Source organism: Equus caballus, chromosome 24 (genome assembly GCF_041296265.1).
Source record: "Equus caballus isolate H_3958 breed thoroughbred chromosome 24, TB-T2T, whole genome shotgun sequence".
Lineage (NCBI taxonomy): Eukaryota > Metazoa > Chordata > Mammalia > Perissodactyla > Equidae > Equus > Equus caballus.
Window position 1 is genome coordinate 19,986,961 of NC_091707.1, and position 23,040 is coordinate 20,010,000.

The 23,040-nt window shown below is 41.0% G+C and overlaps 1 protein-coding gene across 2 annotated transcripts in view; it reads right to left on the bottom strand.

Moving 5' to 3' along the window:
* The window catches only part of CCDC175 (coiled-coil domain containing 175), a 68,521-nt gene that overhangs the window by 38,128 nt on the left and 7,353 nt on the right, over window positions 1-23,040 (bottom strand). For both annotated transcript variants that reach the window (XR_011432153.1, XM_070249820.1), the window contains exons 4-7: window positions 21,577-21,712; window positions 12,827-13,055; window positions 9,241-9,363; window positions 3,638-3,747 (exon numbers count right to left, since the gene is read on the bottom strand). Coding sequence is in view for 1 of the 2 variants with exons in the window: in XM_070249820.1 (XP_070105921.1) it covers window positions 3,638-3,747; window positions 9,241-9,363; window positions 12,827-13,055; window positions 21,577-21,712 (598 nt within the window). In the remaining variant the exon portion in view is untranslated. The remainder of the gene's footprint in view (window positions 1-3,637; window positions 3,748-9,240; window positions 9,364-12,826; window positions 13,056-21,576; window positions 21,713-23,040) is intronic.

A 23,040-nucleotide genomic window follows, 5' to 3' on the forward strand; every position in this document is an offset into this window, starting at 1 on the left:
GAATGGACAGAAGGAGCCAGACATGTGAAGATCTGAAGGAAGAGCTTTTCATGTAGAAAGAACAGCAGGTGATACTGTCTGGAGGCAGGAACAAGCTTGGTGTATTTGACGAAGAGAGGAGTACAAGAAGGCTGGAGAGGTAGACAAAGACTAGATCACGGAGGGTCTTAAAGACAAGGTAGAAATTCAAATTTTATTCTGAGGGAACCAGGGGAGGCTTTTTTAAGCAAAGAAGTGACAGGAACTGATTTACATCTTATAAAAGTGACTGTAGCTACTGAGTGGAGAAAGACAACAGTACAGGACGACAGACTGTGTGGAAGGTTATGATCGTGGCCCAGAAGAGATAACAGCAGCTCACACTAAGGTTGCAGCAGTGGAAGTGGTGAGAAACAGTTGGATTCAAGATGTATTTTCAGGTGCCAGCCCAGTGGCATAGTGGTTAAGTTCCTGTGCTCTGCTTCAGCAGCCTGGGGTTCATGGGTCTGGATCCCGGGCACGGACCTACACACCGCTCATCAAGCCATGCTGTGGCAGCATCCCACATACAAAACAGAGGAAGTTTGGCACAGATGATAGCTCAGGGACAATCTTCCTCAAGCAAAAAGAGGAAGATTGGCAACAGATGTTAGTCCATGGCCAATCTTCCTCACCAAAAAAAAAGTGTTTTCAAGATGAAAGCAACAGGATGCACCTTTGGATTTGGCTGGAGTTAGAGTTGGGTTAGGGATAGGCTAGTTGGTTAGTTGGGTTAGGGTCAGGTAGTGAGGAAAACAGGAATGGTAGATGACTCCTAGGTTTTTGACTTGTAAGTAAGAGTAACTAGGTAAATGGAGATATGGAAGACTGAAGGAAAAGCCATTTCAACGAGGTGGGAAATTAAGAATTCTGTTTAGGACATGTTATATTTGAGGCATAAGAGATATCCTCCACGTGGAAAGGTTAGATAAGCTGTAGTGTATAGACATTTAGAGGTCGGGGCTGGATATATAAATTCAGCAGTCCCTGGGGTACAGAAGATAATTAAACCCAGGAGACTGGATGAAATCACGTATGGAGAGTGTGCATAAAGAATAGAGAATAGTGAAGGGCTGAGAACTCCAAAATTTAGAGTCAGAAAGCAGAAATGGAACAAGTAAAGAGTCCTGAGAAGAAGCAATGTAGTGAGTGAAATAAGAGAATGTGATGTTTGGGAAGCCAAGTGAAGAAAATATTTCACGGAAGTAGAAGTGATCATGTGTGTCAAGCTCTATTAAGAATTCAAAACTTTATGGAATAGACTAGGTCACTAAAGTTTGGCGGGATGGAAGCCATTGATAACTTTGACAATTTGGAAACCATTTCAGCCCTTTTAAAAAAGCATCCATGATTTTCACAGTCTCCTGCACCATAGTGGCAAATGTATACTCTGGGTCACAAATTGGATGTATCTATAAACAACACTTAGCTTCCAATCCTCCACTTCTCATGTGCTGAAAACCAGCTGAATGGCAACAACAACAACAAAAAAGACTACAGCCATTGAGAAAGGTAGGCACTGGATTCACCTTTGTTATATAGACACGACATGCTGATACCAACAATAACGAGGAACAAGGATGACACTATCACTGCCTCCCGTGGGCTGGGGGAGCATCTGAGTGCTCTGAGCTGTCCACGCAGGGAGTTTCAATTTATGATTGAGTGATTTTTGTTTTTCTTCAATATTTCAACCTCAAAATAGGTAACAGTTTGCAAATTAAAGATTTCATGGGGGAAAATTAAGTCTTATAGATTAATAGGAAGATGAGTTTGTGCAAACTATTTTAGTTTCTTGTATATAATTTATTCTTAAACGATCTTCTAGTATATTATAAAACAACACTGTTCCATTCTTCAAATCTACCAGCCAAGATGTAGGCCACTTCTCTCCACCTCCATAGACAGAGAAAATGAACTGAGGGAGGAGATAAAAAGAATACAGAGAATTTTCTTTTATTTTGCCAAGTAATGAAGAGGAAAAAGTACAATTTTATTAATTAAAAGAGGGGCAACCTATTTCCTCAATCAACAAATTAATCAAAAGCACACTCCTCAGTGAGATTCCACATTAATGAAAACTCGTGAAATCTGGGATTGCAAAAAAAGAAAGATAAGCTTTTAAAAACGGAAAATCAATGGATCCCCATTTCTTTCTTGAACGTGTATTTAAAACAAGTTAGCTAACATGAAGACTCTTTATAAATAAAACTTCATCAGTGTAGCAAGGTTTTTAATCATAACTCCCAGAAATAATTTAAGAGCTAACCTTCCATTATGATTCTTTGACTAGTTTTTCTTTAAAATACGTATGAACTAAAACTACTGAATCACTTTCAAAGAAAAAGATTTTTTATTCTGAGTTTTAATCATAGCATTACTTGGGCTTTCCTATTTTTAAATCTGGTACTGAGTGTAAAGATTATTGCCTATTTTATGGACTGATGATGGTAGAGCAGCATTGCACAGTGCAATTGCTGTTTTAGAAGACACAATTTTTTTTTTTTTTGAGAAAGATTAGCCCGAGCTAACATCCACCACCAATCCTCCTCTTTTTGCTGAGGAAGACTGGCCCTGAGCTAACATCTGTGCCCATCTTTCACTATTTTGTATGTGGGACATGTGCCACAACATGGCTTGGTAAGTGGTGTGCAGGTCCACGCTGGGATCTGGGCCTGAGAAGCCCCAGCCACCACAGCAGGCCTCATGAACTTAACCGCTGTGCCATTGGGCAGCCCCTAGAAGACACAATTTTAATCACTGTATATTCAAACTTACGTAGAAAGGAGCCATATTATAGCAGGATTCCACAAGTGAAGTTACTTGTCTTTTGGGGAATCTGCTCAGTCCATAATTTGTCTTTTAAATTGTCAGGAAACCCTGCGGGATAGTTTGGAAGCCATATTTTATTATAGGACCCCAGCTTCCTGTCCAGAGCTGAACCAGCTTCTGATGGGAAATCTGGGAATTCTCCTAGGAGACATTCTATTGGTCAATCCCTAAAGATAGGTGGACCTGTGACAGGTAAACTGGGAGAGTTTGGAATGGCCATGCTTAGCCATGGGCTTACCAAGAAGAGAACACAGTATGCAGATGATGAGAGAAGGAAGAAAACCAGTCATAAAAGGAAGCAGAGACCGTGGGCCTTGGGCTGGATGGAAGATTTCCTTCAGTTTCTGGTTCCAGTCCCATCGGTAAAAGGTTTTGCCCCGAGGCTTCCCTGTATTTTCTCAACAAGTTTTGCAAGTGCCCCTTTGACTGAGAACAATAACTGGAACCACATGGTGAGGTGAGTTTGCAGCCCTAAGGCAGGTCCCACTAACGTCCTCCCCCAGGGCCATGTCTGCCTGAGGGAGTCAGAAGCTGAAGTGAGGAGGAGACATTCCAAAGAGGTCCCTTCCGTGTCCTAAATTGACCACATCGTCCTCAATTTTTCCTTTTGATCATCTGAAACACTGGTTAATTTCAGAATGAAGAGGTGGTTCTGTAAAGCTGACAATCAAGCAAACTTTCGTAAACTAAGATTAGAATTCTCACCTAATATTAAAGAAATATTTTGAAAAACGAAAGGAACAGAACATCTGGAAATGCTTCAGTAAGAATAAAGTATCATGCTTACATTTTGTCCTCCATGGTCTTACAGGAGTTCTTCATTTCCTCAACCTCTTCTTCCCAATGTCTGATTGATTCCTGTAGTAGCGCAATCTCTAAATTGTGGTCACTAAGAACCTAGGAAAAAGTCAACAAAAATATGGCATTCGATCATCACCAAATGATGCATGACAGCAGTTCAATTCACTAAATATTCACGTATCACCCACTCAACTTTTTCACTGGGGGCGTCTTTTAGCTAAAGTAAAAAGCAATCATTGTAATTGTTTCTTCATAAAACAAACTTGGGGTATCAGCACACTGGGTTCTTATTGTCCCCCAGGATAGAAAGCAAGAGAGACAATGAACAAGAGTGGAAAAGTAAAAGTTTATTAGCTTGAGCACAGGAGAGGCACAAGGGAGCCAGTGCAGAAAGGAAGGGGGCAGGTGACCAGCTTTAGGGAATAGGATTGTGGGGCTTTTCTTAGGCAAAGGCTCGGGGGGGAGGGCCTTGTCATGGCGTGTAGAGATGGGGTTGTGCTTGTGCCTGCGCTGTCACATAGCATGCTACTTCATGGAACCCATGTATTATTAGCATGCTAGCCCTGTACCCCTGGGTATGATTTTTACTACGTTAATGGGGCTGGGGGCACCTTCAGTGGACTCCTGGGTGCCAAGGTGCCTGTGTAAGCCCAGGAAAGTCCCAAGATCTTGGTGGTCTTTTTCTGATTCTCTATCTGGCTTGAGGATTGGTTAGGGGCTTATCTTGTTAGGCCAGGGGCCTTGAAGATGACCCTGTCTCATTAGGCTGGTTCCTGTCTCACTTGGACAGAAATAATCCTGAAATCATCAGAAAAAGATAATTGGGAGGGAGAGAAACCAAATACAGCAATGAGAATGTGAAAACTATAAAAACAACTTTCAAGGCATGAATTCATTTTGACTACCATTTAAAAAAATTAAACAAATCTGTATTTTCATAATCATCTTCAAAATATTATCCCAGGATACTAGAATGAATATTACGAAAAAGTCAAAACAAATTGGATCTTTTACCAAACTGGTTCATCCTGAAAAGAACTTCTCATAATAATTAATCAGTATTTCAGAAATGGAACAATCGGGTACTGTGAAAAAACGTTAGCACGATTTATAAGAAGGAAATACGGGTGGAGAAAATTCATAGTGACACATATTTTTACAATGCAGTTTTGGAATAAAGACAATGGAAGGGAACCTTCTCAGAGCCTTGAGTCTGCCTTTCAGCTTGTGAGGGAGCACAGGGCTGAGAGAAAAGCTGATTACACGCATTCCTCTCCTCTCTGGCACAGTGTTACCATGGATAGATTATTTCATGCTATCTAACCTCGCACATCACTGTGGAGTCAGAGAAACACCTGCGGGAGCAAAGAGGCGCTCCTGGTTATGCCTGGTGAGACAGGCAGGTGACAGCTTCCTTTCTTGAAAGCACCCACATGACTGAACTTCTGGGTCATAACTATTTGCAGAGTTAACAGGGGTCTGAAATCCTAGAACTGCCATCAGAATTAGCAGAGTATCTAAGAGACTCTGGCCAGTCATCAGGATTAGTGGTTGTATGTGGAAGGCCCACCAGGCTGGCATCTGCCACCTCTCACCCTCAGTGCCCCTGCCCTGGACAGGTAGGCCACCTGGAGAATTACACACCAGTATTTTTTTTCTGCTAGCACCACATCAGCCTGACCTGGATGCAGAGTTTTCTAAACTAAAGACACCACGCAAAGATAATCTGAAATTCCCTGTTGTCTCAATCCAGAGCCAAAATGTTGTTTTCTAATCTCAGGCAACAGCGACAACCAACTTTACCAAATACAAAGCCTTCAGCTAAAAGCCTTATAGGCATGACCTCATTTGACCTCCTCAAAGGCCCTTTGAAATAGGCAGGATTATAACCCCCATTTTACAGGTGAGTAAACTTCTGGTTGGGAGAGCCAAGATTTGAACCTGAGTCTCTGTGACACTCAGGTTTGTGCTTTAAATACTGGTAAGGTGGGGGGGGGGGGGTGACAGGCTGGACTGCGAGTGTGGAGAATGACACTGGAGGTGAGTTTATCCCTGTCCCCTTCAAGCCTTGTCTAATTTGGCCTTAGACATCTTTGGAGACAAATTAAGGAACATATACTTCATTTTCCCAAGCTAGGTTGGTGGCATGATGGATTTAAGATTTATGAGGCCCAAAGTGGAGATAGATGAGCTCGGACATGCAGATAAAATCTGTTTTATACAACCCTATGTTCTCTTTGAGCCTAACCTGACTCATGCTTCCTTACTATGTTGATATTTAAAACACAGATAATAATCTTTGTAAATGCACATATTTGGGGGAAATTTGTGATTGCCCTAATGTTTTATAATTGGATATCATAACAGAGATATTGTAACTAATATGATCAGAACCAGCCTATACAAGGTATATAGCAGTCCCCCCGGGGGATACGTTCCAAGACCCCAGGTGGATGCCTGAGACCGCAGGTGGTACTGAACCCTATATACACTGTTTTTTCCTATACCTACATACCTATGATAAGGTTTAATTTATAATTAGGCACAGGAAAGAGATCAACAATAATAACTAATAATAAAATAGAACAAATATAACAACATATACTGTAATAAAAGTTTTGTGAATGTGGGTCTCTCTCAAACTATCTTATTGTACAAATTTAATGCCTTTTCCATTTCAGCTGAGCACTTACCACGCACGACGGCTGTAACTTTTGCAGTTAGAGGTGCAATAGCAAAACCAGCACAAACTTCTTATTCCTTCTTCACAATTTTACAAGTAGAAGATTTGCTCTTACCATAGATCTGACCAACCTCAGCAATTTTCTTTTCTTTCCTTATTAAGTCAAGAATTTTATTCACCTTTTCACTTACAGGAAGCACTTCAAGCCTTCTCTTTGGCATATTCCAATTGCCAGCATCACTACTCTTGCACTTTGGGGCCGTTATTAAGTATAATTAGGGTGACTGGAACACAAGCACCGTGATACCTCGACAGTTGATCTGAGAATAGAGGCTCCTCAGTGACTGCCCGGCAGGGAGCTTACACAGCGTGGATCCACGGAACAAAGTGATGATTCACTTCCCAGGCGGGACGGAGTACAAGATTTCATCACTCCACTCAGAATGGCACACAATTTAAAATTTATGAATTGTTTACTTTTGGAATTTTCCACTTAATATTTTTGGACCACAGTTGACCACAGTAAGAAGCTGTGGAAAGCGAAATCTCAGATAAGGGGGGACTACTATAATGAAATTAACTGAGCGTTCTGATAAGAAATGTGATGTTTCAATATTACTGTTGCCCCATATAGTTTTACATGTAATTTTCAATACAGATAGAAGAAATACACTAAAGACTCATTAATTCAACTAATTGTGATGGAAGATTAACAGGCATATCTGTTTTAATTAACGTAGAAGTAGTATTAACATTAACCTCTTCAATTATAGTCACATCCATAAACTTCAGTTTTCTTTTTTTCTTTTTTCATTTTTTTTGCTGAGGAGGATTAGCCCAGAGCTAACATCTGTTGCCTATGTTCCTCTTTTTTTTCCTTTTGCTTGAGGAAGATTAGCCCTGAGCTAACATCTGTGCCAATCTTCCTCCACTTTGTATGCGGGATGCCTCCACAGCATGGCTGATGAGTGGAGTAGGTCCACGCCCAGGATCCGAACCCACGAACCCACACTGCGGAAGCAGAGCACTCAGAACTTTAACCACTCAGCCACGGGGTCAGCCTCTGGTTTTCTTATCTTTAAAATAAGAATACATAAAGAACTCACACATCTCAACAAGAAAGAAATAAACAACCCAACTAAAAAAATGGGGAAAAGATCTGAACAGACATTTTTCCAAAGAAGATACACAGATGGCCAACAGGCATATGAAAAGATTTTCAACATCACTAATTATGGGGGAAATGTGAGTCAAAACTACAATGAGATATCACCTCATGCCTGTCAGAATGGCTATAATTAACAGGACAAGAAAATAACAAGTGCTGGAGAGGATGTGGAGAAAAGGGAACCGTCATACACTGCTGGTGGAAATGTAAACTGGTGCAGCCACTATGGAAAACAGTACGGAGATTTTTCAAAAAATTAAGAACAGAACTTCCATATGATCCAGCGATTCCACTGTTGGGTATTTATCCAAAGAACATGAAAACACAAATGCATAAAGACAAATGCACCCCTACGTTCACTGCAGCATTATGCACAATAGCCAAGACTTGGAAGCAACTTTAGTGCGCATCAAAGGATGAATGGATACAGAAGATGTGGTATACACACAATGGAATACTACTGAGCTATAAAAAAAGATGAAATCTTGCCAGTTGCGACAACATAGATGGACCTTGAGGGTATTACGCTAAGCACAAGAAGTCAGATGGAGAAAGTCAAATACTGTATGATCTCACTCATAAGTAGAAGATAAAAACAACAACAACAAACAAACAAAACATAGATACAGTGATCAGATTGCTGGTTACCAGAAGGGAAGGAGGTAGGCAGGAGGGCAAAAGGGGTAACAGGGCACATGTGTGGAGTGAAGGATGATAACCAGTCTTTGGGTGGTGAAAACAATGTAGTCTACATATAAAGTGAAATATAATGCTGCACGCCTAAAATTTATATGATGTCATAAACCAGTGTTACCTCAATAAAAAAAATTTTTTTAAATAGTTTATCATCAAGAGAAAACTTCCATCCAAAACCTCTGTTAGTAAGACCAGAGGAAGTGACGGCAGCGATTAGGGATGTTAAGCGAAATTCTCTGATTTTGATCCCACAGCAAAGAGCTCAGTCTGTATTTTCACAAGATCCCTAAATTCCATGTACATCAGTTTGAAGCTGACGCTCTTGGTGGCTGCAAGCAGGTCTATGCTCTGACCTTCCCAGCGTCCTGTGCTGGCGGTTTCCCAGATGGAAAGGCCTCCGACAGTCTCTTTTTGGTTTGATCTATTTTACCCTCTTGTCTGATATGTTCAAGTGTTTTTAATCACAACTCTGGCAAAAACAAACAAGTAAATAAATAAATAAATAAGGATCATCCTCACGGAATATTTATCACAGTGCTGAAGTATTTTCTGACTCAAATAGACAAATGGTCCCCCTTTCCATATTAATGTTCCTGTGCCCAATATAAATGGAGAGCCTAGACTCTGTTTTATTATCACACATTCAGAATTAAGGAACCTGACCATGGTTATTGACTTTGTTTTGTAAAATAAAGCGACCTCATAGAAATGTTATATATAGTTCTGTATGCATTAGGTCGGTTCTATCTGCATTTTTTAAAATCATTTTTACAGTATTTTAGCCCATCAAATGAGATTTGTATCTATGCCATTCCCAACTTCCGTCTTCCCACCATATTCCTGAAGAAGAAAACACAATTACACTGTAACACTTTAAATAAAGTGACAGAATACGTTAACATGCCCAAAAACGTTCCCCAGAATGGTATGAATAGGAATTAAAGTTGAGTCCTTTTTTAAAACACCCGCTACCGATTATAGTGAGAGCAGTGTATACTGAGGTGAGGTCAGGCTTGAGAAAACATAGCTTATTCTTTCTTACCACTGTGCTGGTAGTAACTGTTTCTTTAACTTTTGACATTTTAAGCCTTAATTTATCCAATTCTTTCTTCTTTTCATAAGTCTCATTTTTCTTAAGTTCACAGCATTTTTTATATTCATCAATCTGTGGTGACAAACACAATAAACCAATCAAAAAGCTTATGAGGACAACACACTTTAGGAAATCTTTGTTTATTTTGTCAGCCAAATTCATATTCAATCTAAGTATACCATAGTCAATCTAACAACAAATTAAAAATTAAAAAAACAAGGTTTTCTTGTTTTGCAGCATCACAGGAAAAATAGTGAAACACAAAGACCAAAGTGTAATTACAAAAAGTTGAAATAGTAAATTTATAAGCGCAATAAAACAATGATCATTAATAGCAAATTATAAAAGCAACTGCCATTGTAGCAATTTACTAATAAAACACCAAAGCAACGGTTACCAGATGGACAGTGTGCTAAGACCAGGAGAGTCGAAGGAAGGAATGAAGAATTGTCTGGACATCTAAATTCACATTATGTAACGGGAAATAAAACAGACTGAAGACTGAGTAAACAAAATCATTGACGATAGGGCAGGTCACAGTCCCGGACAACTTCTCACCATTTTACCAAGATCAAGCCGATCCCCATCACTTGTCAGACCCTGACAAAGTGAGTCACTCTCTTATCAAAATCAAACACGTCATAGATTTGTCTGGCAAAATGAATTATCAAGAACAAAGTAACAACCTAGTAGTAAGGCCTGAGAAAGCACATTCAACTCTGTATCAAAGAGTTATGAAAACATACGTTTGGGTGCTTTCCATCAAAGCCACCAGCCAATTCCCCCAAGGCAACTATTCCGAATGAATGTGCTCGTTAGCACTTATCTCTGCACCAGGGCACAGTCGCATGTGAGTGAAAATTTGTGATTAACAAATTTTGTCGAAAATTGGAATTCTACGTTCATACTTTGGACTAAGCCTTCTTCCAAGGTCTTGCGATTGTAGAAATGATATTGGTAAAGAGTATTTTGTTTTGTTAGGGGAGATCTTATGGATTTGAAGACTCTCTGCTACCTGTAACAGGTTTTCCTTTCTCATAGGAAGTAAAGAAAAGTAACAGGCTGTTACCACAGCCTATCACGAACCTTCAGTGAATGGTGGTGGCTGATGCCCTAATATCCTCCCTAGTTGGTCTAGCCCAACTGTGGCACATGGCATTCCCTTAGGATCCATTATTTTTCCAGGGGTGGGCTCTGTCTCAACCTGACCAGATCAGTCACAGCAAGAAGACTTACGGTTCTTGGTTGGGGAAGGTTCTCCTCTTTCTATCTGAATAAGGAAGCAGATAGTCCTGCTGTCACGGGCCGCCATCTGGTGACCATGAGGGAAAGCAGCCTTAAGACGAAGGATGGAGGCGAGGAGGGATGAGCCACTGAATTAACTAGTCCTGGGGGCTGTGCTACCTCAGGAATTCCTACTGGTGAGATAACAAATGCTCTTACTATTTAGGCCAGTTTGAGTAGGGCTTCTGCTATTTGCATCTGAAAGTGTCCTCACTGGTGCCCTTTTCCAGGGCGATAGACCAGGGCCAGGCAAACCACTATCTGTGGGCCAAATCCGCTCCCACCTGTTTTCGTAAAGCCACTCTCCTTCATTTAGGTGTTGTTTATGGCTACTGTTGTATTGAAGTGGCAGAGCTGAGTAGCTTCCACAGAGGCTGTTATGTCCTGCAAAGCCCTAAATATTTCCTGTCTGGGCCTTTTCAGAAAAAGCTTGTAGATCCCCAAGAAAGACCATTCACATAAGGGAGAAGAACCTATCATATTTGCAAATTCCCTTTTTGAAACTCCTCTGGGTTTCCTTTCTTGTGTTTTAACATTTATATTAAAGAATAGGAAGGGGGGAGAAAACCTTCCCCTAGGGCTTAACATGAAGTTAGAAACTCATTCATTCAATAGAGTAATATTATAGGGTGCCTACCACATACGAGGAATGCCAGGTCCTGCTCATGGCGTGAGGACACAGCAGTGAACACAGCAGACAGTGCCTGCCCTAAGGGGCCTTCCTTTTGGTGGGCGAAGTACAGATCCGATGCCATCGCTTCCCAGGGGGAGCGAAGAAAAGGGACAGGGCACCCTCCTCAATCCCCACCGCCTTGGAAGCTGTCACTTGGCTATGCACACACGGACACACCCCACTTTCAGCCCCGGTAACTTAAGCAAGCTGCTCCAGCCTGGGGGCTCTGGACTGCTCAGAGAGAACACAGGGTGCTTTCAGCAGAGGGCTGGAAACAGTGGGGTCACATGAGTGGCCCTCAGCATTGTTGTGGACAGGGAACGAAAATAGGAAAACTCCTTTTGGTCCTTGTTGTCCTGAAACAATTTCATTGGGATAACAATAAATAAGGCCCAGCCCAGTGCTGGAGCCCACCACTATTTTTGAGACATGGATTTCAGTGAATTCCAGCACTGCAGCCCAGGCTTCAACCTTGAAAAGGTCCAGGGAACTCGACAGTTATGAATTCTGTTTGGCAGCAGCAGGCTGTCCAAGGGACTCCTTGCCAGCCACTTCACAAAGAGCCTGTTCCAAGGATGACCAGGGCTGAGCTATCCACACTCGAGAAAAATAACGCGTGGTTTTAGTGTGAAACTATTTCTGAAGATGTAGGCACTTCGAAGGATAAAGAGGCTCAGACCTGATTGGAGTTTATGAACAGCTCAAGTCTTATCACAGAACTAATCACCCTGAGAACCAAATGTTGGTCACCGCCAGATTGGGTTCCTCTAAATTTTAATTAAGACTCAAGAAAAGCAATTCAATAAACGTTCTTTTCTTTCTTTCTTTCTTTCTTTTTTTAAAGTATATCAGTGTTGGGAATCTGAGTCTGATTTCCTGCATTGATAACCTGAGGTTATGCCAGCTCCCATTGCGGAGAGCAGCGCCAGCAGCTCAAAAACAATTCTCACCGTGAGCTCGGCCCCCTCTGCAGGGAGGAAGAAGACCTTATGTGGAGACAGCCTTGCCTCTCCTGAGGCAACTGGAAGCGGAAAGAGGAGGAAGCGGTCATAAACCATTCAAAGTCGAATTTCAATTAACATGGCCTAGCAGACAGCAAGATGCAGCGGTTATCCCATCCCACCCTCGCAAAACTACTGGTCCCGAAATACTCCATTCTCCTGGGGTGCTTGGCTCTGCCCAGCCCCTCTGTGGGCCACTCCTCTCAGATTCATTCAGCAGGAGCTGCAGACTCTGGCAGAGCTGAACTCCCTGGTCCTGTCCATAGAGACACAGCCTCAGAGCTAGCAAGGGCAACCAGACAACTTGGAGGCAAATGGCTTGTCCCTAATGAGCTGCAGATGAGCGAGGGGCCACCCTGGTGTTACGGATCCTGTCATTCATGTTTTTTCCCACAAACTGAGATGCTGCCACACAAGCAAATGTCTTCCCCAAGGGGCTCCAGTGTCTTTGAGTCCCTACCCTATGATCGCAGAAGATGCCATAGGGAGTGCTTGCTAGCCTTGAGGACAAAGAAATCATTTCCCATTTCTTGCCTGAATTCTGTACATATTTTAAAGAATAAACCATACCACTTGCCTCTTCATTCAATTTTTGTTTTCTTTCCAAATATTCTTCTCTTTCTTTTTCCATTTCCTCCTGTATATCTTGAACCAATTTTTTTTGCAATTCTATTTCCTCCTTCTCCAAGTTTATTTTGGTGTAAGTCTCATTGATGTGAACAGCAGTAGCAGCTTTTTCTTCCATCATGTGGTTGAGAGACACAACAGCCTTTTCGTGTTGCCTTGCCAATTCCTCCTGCTTTTCACTAGGAGAAAAGAATCATTCATGGTATGAAAAGGATGGCTTTTACAAAAGGAATTTAACGTCTGTCTGGTGAGACCAACCACCATAAAGAGGAAAATTGTAAGGGACAGCTATTTTAGAGTTGTATTTGTGATTGCCTAAACTTGGTTGAGACGACGACAGAAGGAAACACAAGACAAGTGTCAACCTTGCAACTGTTCACCACTGCAAAAATGGCATGTGGTCCTGCCTCACCCTACTTGTCCCCACATACCAAGTAGTAACTACAGGACATTTTGGTTTAAAGTATACACTGATTCAAAAACAGTTTTGACCAGGTAAATAGAATCTGGCTACACAAATGGCTTGTTACGTAGCATCACCATCTATCTTATCATCCTGAGATATGTAGTGAAGCCAAAGAAGGATTAACATCCCACCAGCCCTCCAGGCACCTTCTGATGCCATCACTCTGCAGGGAGAACCCAGGAGAAAGCTAGCCTTCCTCTGACGGACAGGAGTTGAGGATGAGGAGGTGGAGCACATCTTCACTGTTCAGAGGATGCTGGAAACCTAATTTGAATCCTCTTATCTTCTCCTAGCTGCAGCCAAATATGAGTTCAAGGGGAGATATTAACCTCACATATCTATTGCTGGCCACATACTTCGGAGGAAGACCTTAAGATTGCGAAAAACATCTACCCCGGGGCTAACAAGAAAAGATGTAGAGGTGGGAAGTTGGTGCCATTTCTAGTTTCCTTTTTTAGACACTCCTGCAATGTAAAGACCTTTTTCCTTTTTCTAGTTCCCAGGGCTAAAAACTTTAATTCAAGGGGATTGTGTGCAAAGACCCAGGAAAATGGAAACAGGTTGTTGTTAAGTTTATTTTCCAGAAGTAAACTCCTCCACAGAAATGCAATAAAAAGAAGCCCAAGATAGAGGAGGTTAGGTAATGGGTGCTTTGTGGGTCTAGTAGAGGAAGCCTTCCAAGAATGAATCAACCTAAAGATCGAGTAGCCTCAAGGAAGCAAAGCAAAACAAAACAAGTCAAATCAATAAAACCTAACCAGGAGCCAGCCCAGTGGCACAGCGGTTAAGTTCTCACGTTCTGCTTCTCAGTGGACTGGGGTTTGCCCGTTCAGATCCTGGGTGTGGACATGGCACCACTTGGCAAAAGCCATGCTGTGGTAGGCGTCCCACATATAAAGTAGAGGAAGATGGGCATGGATGTTAGCTCAGGGCCAGTCTTCCTCAGCAAAAAGAGGAGGATTGGCAGCAGTTAGCTCAGGGCTAATCTTCCCCCCCCCCCCCCAAAAAAAAAAAACCTAACCAGGTGATTGTGACCGGTTGAGAGGAGAGCACTCAAAAACCAAATATGGGACCTAGGGAAAACCCACCTAAAGAGCTCTCACAGATTCAGGTTTTGAGGACTATCCAGAAGAAGACCACCTGTCAGAGAGTGTGGGCACCTTGATATACGTCTTTCTTTGGAAAATGGATGCAACAAGTAATTGTAGGCTGATGATGCCAGTTCATTAAGAAACCCAGCTTCCGTTTGTAATTTACTTTTCCATAAAGACTTCTCTCGAGCAGTGATTCTCACAGTGTGATCAGGACCAGCAGCATCAGCATTACCTGGGAACTTGTTGGAAACGCACATTCTCACTCCCATCCCCTAGACCCACTAAATCAGAAATCTAGGGGGAGGGGTCCAAGTAATTTGTGTTTTAACAAGAACTCCAGGTGATTCTAAAGCACACTCAAGTTTGAGAATCACTGGTCTATAGGGGTGTGATGGTGCAAGCCCATTAACATGACTTTTCAGCTTGGGTATTATTGTCCTCGTTATCAGTTTAGAAATTGATAGTCTCGTTTATATGGCAGGCTCTGGTGATTGTGGCTTGCAGGCACCATGCATAAGTCTGCATTGCAGATCCCCAGCAGGGGTGAAAGTATGCAGCATTTCTCAAGCTTATGTGATCACGACCTCTCCTCCTTGTGGAGCATCTCCCAGCACAGGTGTTCTGAGGGCCTGCGTGGGGAAACGCGTCCCTGGGCCTCAAGGTCTCCACGTGATTCCTGAAGCTTTGCAATCTGGTGCACCAAGCAACCTTCTGATTATTTTAGCTTCCCAAGAAGAACTGTTCACCATAATGAGGGCCCTCTGAACATTTTCTTGGCATAGTCACAGCAGGATCTCAGAGAAACCCACCAGAGGCCACCTGGAATCTACACTGAACCACCATTCAGTACCAATAGGGGCCCATTGACCACCCCCGGGATCACTGCATTCTTCAGGTGACCATGTTGAGTTCTCCTGAAACCCAGACTTCCTTATTTTAAATTGATGGTTCAGAGTTTATATGAGCTGTTTCAAGCCTTAAGACTAGGTGTCCTAAGGGGATACCAGTACAGACCCTAGGTAAGAGGAACCTAGGGGGATCTCCTAGGAAAGAGAAACCTAGGGGGGATTTCCTAGGCCAGGGGAGTCAAGGAGGAACTTTGGAGTGAATGAGGCAGGCTGACCTTTTAAATTTGGCTTTAAATTGGAAAGAATTGCGTTTATAAAGTCTGAACAAACTGCTTGGTAGAGAAGTGAGAGACTGAACATGTTCAGCTCTGAAGAAAAGGGGTATTGCTCCTCTGGGCTGAAAGGTGTTCTCAGGCGACTGAGAACCTCAGTGGGAGTGTTGGAAGATCAAATGCCTCACAACATGTAGTGGTTCCATAGGGAACTTCACCATCATTCACGTTAATTAATTAAAAGCTCGTCTGGGGAAGCTCACATGGGGGTTGGTCACCCAAGTTCCAAGCCCCCATGGCAGTTTTATGCTGCTGGTGGGAGAAACTGAGGCACGTAAGAGAGTGTTTATGACCTTTCTTTAGGGAGTAACACTCACAGGCAGCACACTTCTGACCCACCACACTGTCCCTAGGAGCTTTTCAGACTTTATGGCAAAACAAAACTAAAAGAAAAGCAGGAAATCAAGCTTCTAAAAAAGCCCCACCAATGCCTGAATGGGCAGCCTCTCCTCAGAACTCTGGCTGTCTTCATGCTGAGACTTGCAATTGCTTAACAAAAGAGGAAATATTCCCATCCCAGATTCCTAAGACTGAAAGAAAAAAAATGGGAAAAGAAGTTTTTGCAGACGTGGCCTGCTATGAAAGCACCCTTGCCCAAAAATCTAAGGAAAATCTTTGTTGTATCTGTCTGTTGTTTATGTGTGTGTCTATATATGTATGTTATAAATGTATGGCATTTTACCTCCAGATGGTATAATTTCTAAAGAACTTTATTCAATTGACTTAAAGTAAGTGTTTACAAAAACTTTTATAAATGAAACTAACCCAAACATCTTTCAAGTTAAGGTGAGATGAAATAATCTTTGGTAAATGAAAGCTTGTTTAAGTTTGTTGGTTTGATTAAAATAGGCATGTCCACAGAGTTAGCAGCATTGGACATGATGCAGACATGCAGCCTTTATTCTATGTTTACTGGTCAGATAAGCTGATGTTGTCTCTATTACAAAACTGGTTAACAAAAATAATAACTTAAAATGATGGCTAATTTTGTATAATGTCTCATAAAGTCTTGTAGGCAATCTAAATAATTATTGGGAACAAGTAACCAAATAGATGTGAAAAAGATGAGTGTTGGGTGAATTTTTAACAATAATTATGTGTTATGGTGTATGTACTTAAAATAGCTTCCAAAATTTCTTTGGTAACTTGAAACTTTGAAGTTTTGCTACCTTCATTTAAATGCTAAAAATTTATTAAATATCTAGATCATCTCTAAATACAAAAATATTAGACATTAATTATTAAATATAAGTTGAACTACTCTTGGCTTCTTATTACAGAAAAACTAAAAGGCGTTTCACTCTATTAGTCAACATGTCGTATTTTGTTAAAAGATTGTACTATGAAGTAACATATTTTTAGAAATTATAAAAAGTGTTTATAAGTTTCCCAAGCAACAGAATGCTAACGTTAAGAAAAAAGTTTATAATTGCTTACTTCTTAGTTTTCACTAAAAATTAACGTTTCTAAGGGTTAAAGAATTCTAACGTATGTGATTAAAGCTACTAAAAATTAAGGAAAATATATGTGTATTCAAGGAATGATGTATGTTTTCCGTAAAGAAGGTATAAAGAATGGAAATATTTATGTTTGCTTTGTTAAGAAAGATAAATTTGTCCAAAGTACTAGAAGGAAGAAAAGGAAAGCATGGGACAAATTCTTAATGTAAAAGAAAGTGACAGAAGGTTGGTGAAAGTAAAACCCTGAGGAGCTTTGTACATGGTCAAGTTGGCTAAGACTGAAATGAATCTAATTAAATAAATGAGTTTTAATATAAAAAGTAAGCTGGTACAAGAATTAGAATTTGCCTTTCTCTCTTAAAAGGGATAATTTCCTTAAACTCTTGGTCTGCTCTTGATAAAGAGGTTATAACAGGTTTTTATTTTTGAGTAAGTTTACCTTAAAGACAGGAGATCTATGTTTTGTTAAGATAATTTCCTATGTTCAAAAAGACTGGGGTCTCTCTATTAAGGTACAAGCTCCCCATAATTCATATCCTAAATGAAGTCTTTATTTTGACCTTCTTTGAGAATTTTCAGAGGGCCCCTGGGGCTTCTCAAAGAAATTTGTTCTCTCTTCCTATAAAGAGGGATGTACTCATTAGGCTTGTTTGGTATGCTAAATTGCATAGGAAGCATTGTCAAGTAAATGATGACAAACCTTTTTAGGTCATATTGTGTAAGTAAATATTATTCACTATTTTAAGCCTGCTACCTTGCTTCCAACATCACAAGAGGAAAAGATCACTACTGCATTCTATTATTTAATTGGTTTACAGATGGGTCTTACTTAAATGATAACCAAGGATGTTATCAAGCTGGATATGCTATCCAGTCTTGAGAATGCCCACTACTTTCTATTAACTCTGCTAACCCAGTAAAAGACTTCCTTCTATAGGCTCAAGAAATTGCCATAGAAAAAAATATATATATATATATATACACACATATGTAAAGGTGGCAACAAAAAGGGGGAAACAATACTTTTGGAAACTTTCTCCCATAGTAGATCATAAAGCCTACACTCATTGTGCTATATGCCCAAGATATAATCTAGGAAAACTATTTCATAAATCACAAGGCCAATTTCTCCTTCCTAATGGACACTTTGAGCTATGACAATGAGACTTTGTCCAAATTCCATCATCTCAAGGATATAAATATATCTTGTAAGGATCTGTATGTTCTCACATTGCTTTAAGGCCTTTCCTTCAGAAGAGTGATGGCTTTAGGCAAATTATTATTGAAAAGGATAATTCTTGCTTGAGGAATTACTACCAAGTTAATACAGTGACCGAAGAACTCATTTCACCAGACAAATAATTGAATCTATTTATAATATTTGGCCCACAATGCAGCATTTCCACTGTGCTTACCATTCCCAGTCCTCAAGAGTGATGGAAAGAACTAATGGCACAATCAAAATTCAATTGGTAAAGCTTTCAGAAGCATTTACTTTCTCATGGCCAAAAGCTTTTCTGCTAGTGTTCCTTAATCTTAGATCTACACCTTTTGGTAAACATTGACTGTCTCCTTTTGAAATAATAATAATAATAGGACAGCCTATGCAATTAGATGAGGAAATATATGAACCAACTTTGCTTAAGGGAGATATATTACATTGTTGTCAGGATCTCATTGAGATGCTTAAAAGAAATGAAAGGTTGGTAGCTGATTCTTTTCACTGAAAGCTCCCAGACCTTAAGGATCGTGGACTATAACCTGGAGAATTTATTTATCAGAAGAGGCATCAAATAAAAGGCTCTTAATAGCCCTGTTGGAAAGGACCATACCAGAATGGGAAGAAGACAGCATCTGTTGTAGACAGTTGTCCCAAGATCCCAGATCAAGCCTGTATTCCCAACCTTATATCCCCTCATGTAAACCTTTGTTATGTTTAAACTGTAAGCCTATTTTATAATTGTTCCCTTTAAGGTTTCAAAACACTATCATACTTAAAGAAAGTGAATGATTTGGAACAGACCAGTCTTGAAGGCCAGGCATTTATCAGGTAGCATCTAATGGAACTCAGTGGTTGTACAGAACAAATCTCTGGCCTTGGCTATTGCTGGGATGGCTAAAACACTGCACCTTGACTTTCTCTTGGAAGCAGGGAAGGATTCACACTGAGCTAACACCTGTTGCCAATTTCCCTCTCTTTAAGGCCAGATGGGTTCATTCAATGTTCCACTGGTACAGCCACCAAGCGGCCATATTTGTTCCTTCTTTGGGGCTAGAAGATGTTATTATCACACATGGAAGCCATGACTAAATTTACTCAACAAGCCCTTAATGGTAGTCAAGCAGGAATAGCCATATTAAACACTAAAATGTCTTTAATGAAAAAAGTTTCCTTCAAAATAGAATGGCTTTAGATATTTTAACGGCATCCCAAGGTGGTACATATGCAATCACTCAAGCTGAATGCTGTGCTTTCAGGATAAATCTTCCAATGTGTCATCTCTGCTAAAGCACGTGAAGAAATAGGTGAATGCCTTATGCGATCCTACACCCAGTCTTGCATTGTTTGGTTGGCTCCCTTCCAGTATTGGTACCCTTTTTCGATCCAGATTTTGATTCCTATTTCTATTACTTCTTGGAATTCTTGTACTAGACATAATATTCAAACTAATTGCTGTTTTCTTTACTCAATGTTGTAAGACTGGCATACAAACTAGAGTAATGGTTGCTCGGCAACTTGAGATGGTCGACCCATCTTATAACCCTGGACAAGTTTCTTTTTCTGATAAGGACTATGCCTAACGTCCTAACTAATGTTTTCAAATTTGTTGAATTATTATCATTGTTATTGTACTTTTTCTATAATTATGAACAGTGTATACATAAGGAGTCATAGAAAAGCATGTATACAATGTTTGTGCAACAATCTAAAATTAAGTGAAAATTATATAACCTATAAAATGCTCCCTCTGTTAATATATATACCGCTATGCTTGTCCACTATATCTATTTCCCCCCAACATGGACAAATAGGTAAATAAATTAGATAAAACCCTGGCACCAAGGGACAAGATGGACCAGGGCAGGCAACAACCACCCTGGCACTGAAGGACAATATTTTGATCATCAATGCTTTCTATCAAAAGATTATAGATCAAAAAGGGAAAAATGATAAACAAATGGCAAGCAATAGGATATACTTGAGGATATAAGGAAGCCATTTGTTGTAACTCTAATTCGGCCTGACTTTGTTTTTCCAAAAGGGCCTGACGTGGCTGTTGAGCATGCATTGTATATCTGCTTTAGGCATTTGCTGTGCCCCAAAGACAAGAACAAATGCCCTTAAGATAAAGGTGCAACTTCCCCCCACACTGACATTTCCTTAAGGATAATCATCTCTCCCCAGGCTAGGAAGTGATTGCTGCACCCACCCTGTGACCACCGAACTCAAGATGGCAGACCTACTACCTGCTGTGTGAATTGCTGTGCTGGCTAGGCAATCTCATGACTATTGTAAAAGGGACATTCCTATCATACGTGATGGATGATCTTTGTTCCAAGAGGGTATACAACCACTCTGTACACCCCACTGCTTTGGTGCCCTTCCTTCCTTCGGGAAGGAAGGCCCCAGGCTAGGCTAGTCCTCATCTGGCTCATAATAAACTTACCCCAATTTTGATTTATAGATTGGTTATAGATTATTTTCATTGACAATTTCTTACTCTAACAAACTGACATTCTGATATTTATGCATCAGTCGTACAAATTTGGCCACAGTGCTGAGTTTTTCTTCAGGGTTCCACTGTCTTTTCTTTCAGAATATATCTCTTCCTTCATGAGCTGCGTAAGTCAAGACTTCTAATTCCCCATTTTACAGATAAAGAGAACGAGGACCACAGGGGGTGAAGTGCTGGCAACACAGCTCAGGAATAAAGGAAAGAAGCTAACAGGAGTCAGGTCCTGAGCTACAGGCACTTACATACATTGTCTCATTTAATTACAGATAAAATTACGGAACTCTCTCCTGGGAGCCAATATCCACTGCCCGCCAGTACATCATGACTGAATATCTTTAAGGCATTAGATTAGAGACAATACATCTAGTTTGATATTATATTTACAACACAATACCAAGCAAGATTTCTTGCTTTGGTAGTTGAGTGTGTAAACTCAATTTTACTAAAATGGAAGCTAAAACCACCATGAACCTCTGCCTTTGGAGGTGGCGGTTGAGGCAGTGTGGTTTACATACAGTAGGTGCTGCTGGGAAGCTGGCTTGCCTCTGACACTGTACAGTGGTAGAAGGTTTTCTGCTTTCCTCCCCCACTCTCTGCAGCATCACACACCCCTCATGGGTCCAGGGCATCTTTCACCAGCGACCTCCACCTCTTAACCTGCCCTGCAGCGGTTCAGGCCAGAGGGCAAACCCCTTTGAACAATGTTCCCACTCCAGTCCCAGACCCCAATTCCCTCAAGTACTGAATAAAAAAAAATACCTACCCCAGAGCTGTATTAATATTTTTCAGATCAAGTATTCTCTTCTTCAGAGACTCTATTTCAGTATTCATCCTTGCAATTTTCATTTGTAATTGATTTATCTCAAAAAGGTTTAATCTGCGAGCATCTCTGACACACTCTTAAAAGTAAGTGGAAATGTTACTAAATTATTTGAGAAACAGCACAATTGTAGATACTGACTTTTCAAATCATGAACAATTATGACTTTTGGGGAAGTATTCTTTTAATTATGCTCCTGTATCTGACACCTCTTACTCTCCCCTTTGGACCCTCTCAATCTTACCTCTCCATCATTTCCCTTGTTGCTGCTGTGGTGACCAGCTTTCTAAGGGCTCTCAACAACTTCAGGCTATGCAGTCTGACAGCATCTGATTCCTGCCTGTTCTATCCACCTCTCACCTCCTGTCTAGGACTTCCCTGTTGCCTCTGCCACGGGACTTCTTTAGACACCCACACCCATGCATGTGTAATGCAAAGTGTGGGAGAGGGGGCAGCCACTGGACCAGCGACAGACAGAAGCCAGTGCCTGGATGGTCCTGAGAAGACATAACACTGTGTCTTGGGAGCATATTCTCATACTTAACTAGTTGCACTTGGCAGCAGTCAACATCACATGCACCCCACATTAGCTCTCCTGCTCCCTACTTTGGTCTCCTTATCCCAGCCTCCTCCTCTTTGGATTGTACTCCCTAATAAAATAATAGTGCCAAAGCCATTGCCTCTGGCTCTGCTTTCTGGGGGACCCAGAGTTAAAGAACTAATTATTCAGAGCTGGCCCAGTGACGTAATGGTTAAGTTCACGTGCTCTGCTTTAGTGGCCTGGGGTTCGCAGGTTCAGATCCTGGGTGCAGACTTACACATTGCTCATCAGGCCATTCTGTGGTGGTGTCCTACACACAAAATGAGGAAGATTGGCACAGATGTTAGCTCAGCAACAATCTTCCTCAAGCAAAAAAAGAGGAAGATTGGCAACAGATGTTAGCTCAGGGCCAATCTGCTCACCAAAAAAGAAACTAAGCATTCATCAGTAAATAGCAAATCAGTGTAATCACACAAGACTTCAAGGATTACCTTAGTGCATGATAGACAGGTGGTAAAAATGCATGAATTTTTTAACACTGCTGTTTAGAAAGGTACCAGACTACCCATTTCTACACAACAAATACCCAAGAAACTAGCTGATAGCTCCCCTGAGAGAGCTAGGTTATTTTTTCTAGACTACTAGCTAAATTTGCTCTTTCTGGCAGAGCTTCTTCAACTTTGTCTCAAATGTGCTATGCATTCCCTGGGGATGCTGCTAAAACATGGATTCTGATGTAGTAGGTCTGGGGTGAGCCTAGAGGTTCTGCACTTTGTAATGAGCTCTCAGGTGATGCTGACATTGCTGATGCAAGAACCATACTTTGAGTAGCACAGTTTTATAACATCAGGCCAACTACATTTACT